At 42.3% G+C, this 1,683-nt stretch overlaps 1 protein-coding gene across 1 annotated transcript; it reads right to left on the bottom strand.

Moving 5' to 3' along the window:
* Window positions 1-624: 624 nt before the first annotated feature.
* Window positions 625-1,431, bottom strand: LOC112517620 (protein MIZU-KUSSEI 1-like). Its single transcript, XM_025124966.1, has one exon. The coding sequence runs from the start codon at window positions 1,429-1,431 to the stop codon at window positions 625-627; it is 807 nt and encodes a 268-aa protein (XP_024980734.1).
* Window positions 1,432-1,683: the final 252 nt, after the last annotated feature.

Genomic DNA, 1,683 nt, shown 5'->3' with positions numbered 1-1,683 from the left:
ACCACATAATCCCATTTTTATTTGATTATGTTTTTCCTTGGCTCCCGAAATAATACATAGATGTTTCTTTTTACCTTTTCCTTCTTGACCCACAATCCCAATGAGATAAAAGGATTATCTCATAATAATTTGTATATAAATCATGATGCGGTGGTTAATTTTCAAAGAATTAAACATATATTCAAATTAACCCCCTTCCATAATAAAAAATAACCCCAAACTTTTAACTGATAACCCGATTATCACATGATGCCAGAGGTCGAAACGACGCATACTAATGGTGACTCCAATAATATCTTGTTTGATATAGACAAATCAAAGATAAAGAACCTCACTTGGCACTTGAGAATGCCTTAATTGATCATTTATGGAGAAAAATATGTTAGTTTTGCTTAAATGTGTATGTATTTTATTTTTAGAGGTGTGTTGGAAATATAATATTTTTATTTAATGGGATTTTGTTTTGGATAATTTAATTCAGAATTAATTATGAGTGCAGTTTGGTTCAAATAGTACCATAATAAACATTTTAGTAACCATAATATTGCATGAAGCTAAATTAACAACTATATAACACCCACAACACCTTCCAACGATACCGAGTTGACTCAGACTTTTTGAAAATTACATTCTGAGTAGGAAGATACTGAGTTCAGGACCTCCGGTGCCATCCGGGTTCATCATATAATATGCTTCCGAGTCACGACTACCCACAACTCGGTCAAACCTTGCTCTCATGTACAACAACTCCCCCTCAGACGACGACCCACCACCCAGCTCGCTCTTTCTACCGTCCTCCACCACCGGTATCACGCCAGCTCCCACCGAGACGCTCTGCACCGTGCTCAACACGTGCCAGTCGGAATCCGAGCACGACCGTGACGACGAGTACCCACACTTTCTGCCATTACAGTACATGGTCCATGTGGATTCGTTGCACAGTTTGCCGTTTCCACCCGACTTCCGGTGATGTTTCTCGCACTCAAGCGCGATCCGTACAAGCCCAGAAGACATCTCCTTCACCAGCGCCGCCGTAGTCACCGCCAGCTCAATGATCAATAGAGGAGCGGATCGTGAGTCATACTGCACCGCAAAGCTGACGTGTCCTCTCCTGTTTCCGAATAACGTGCCAGTGACTTTCCGGCCGAGCGACGGCGTTCGTGAGAGATTGGCCGGCAAGGTCAGCCACCGGCATGTGGGAAGGATAGCAGGGATTGATATAACAGTGAGAAACGACCGGATAAGTGTGGAAATTCCAGAGCGGGTTTTCGAGAAACGTCCAAAGGTTATCGGATAGCCTTTTCCGACGAGGGATTGGTCGTCGGCGGCGGAAGGAGGATCGAGAAAGAATGAGGCGGAGGTGATGTAATTTGATGGGATTATTTTGCTGGAGCTGTTTCTGGAGGAAGTGAGAAGACCATCATACTCCATCATTCTGGAGGGTGGTGGTGGGAGGAAAGGAAGGGTGGCCAACGGCGGCGATGGTATTACAAGGAGGGAGAGACATTGATGATATATATATATATACACACATGAAAGCATGAGCGACAAACAAACATTTGATGACAAAATACATGGAAATATTTTTTAATATGAAGCAAATAACCAGCTTTCCTTCCGATAACATATATTAAAACCTGAACGGGATGTTTGGAATTGATTATTCTGTATCAATTTATTATA

This window comes from Cynara cardunculus (assembly GCF_001531365.2).
Source record: "Cynara cardunculus var. scolymus isolate 2C chromosome LG 9, CcrdV1, whole genome shotgun sequence".
Taxonomy (NCBI): domain Eukaryota; kingdom Viridiplantae; phylum Streptophyta; class Magnoliopsida; order Asterales; family Asteraceae; genus Cynara; species Cynara cardunculus.
Note: the sequence above shows the minus strand (reverse complement) of the source record. Positions and strands in the feature narration are given on the sequence as shown.

Coding starts and splice junctions, on each gene's coding strand:
- LOC112517620 (XM_025124966.1), bottom strand. CDS start 1,431: ATGGAGTATGATGGTCTTCTCACTTCCTCCAGAAACAGCTCCAGCAAA.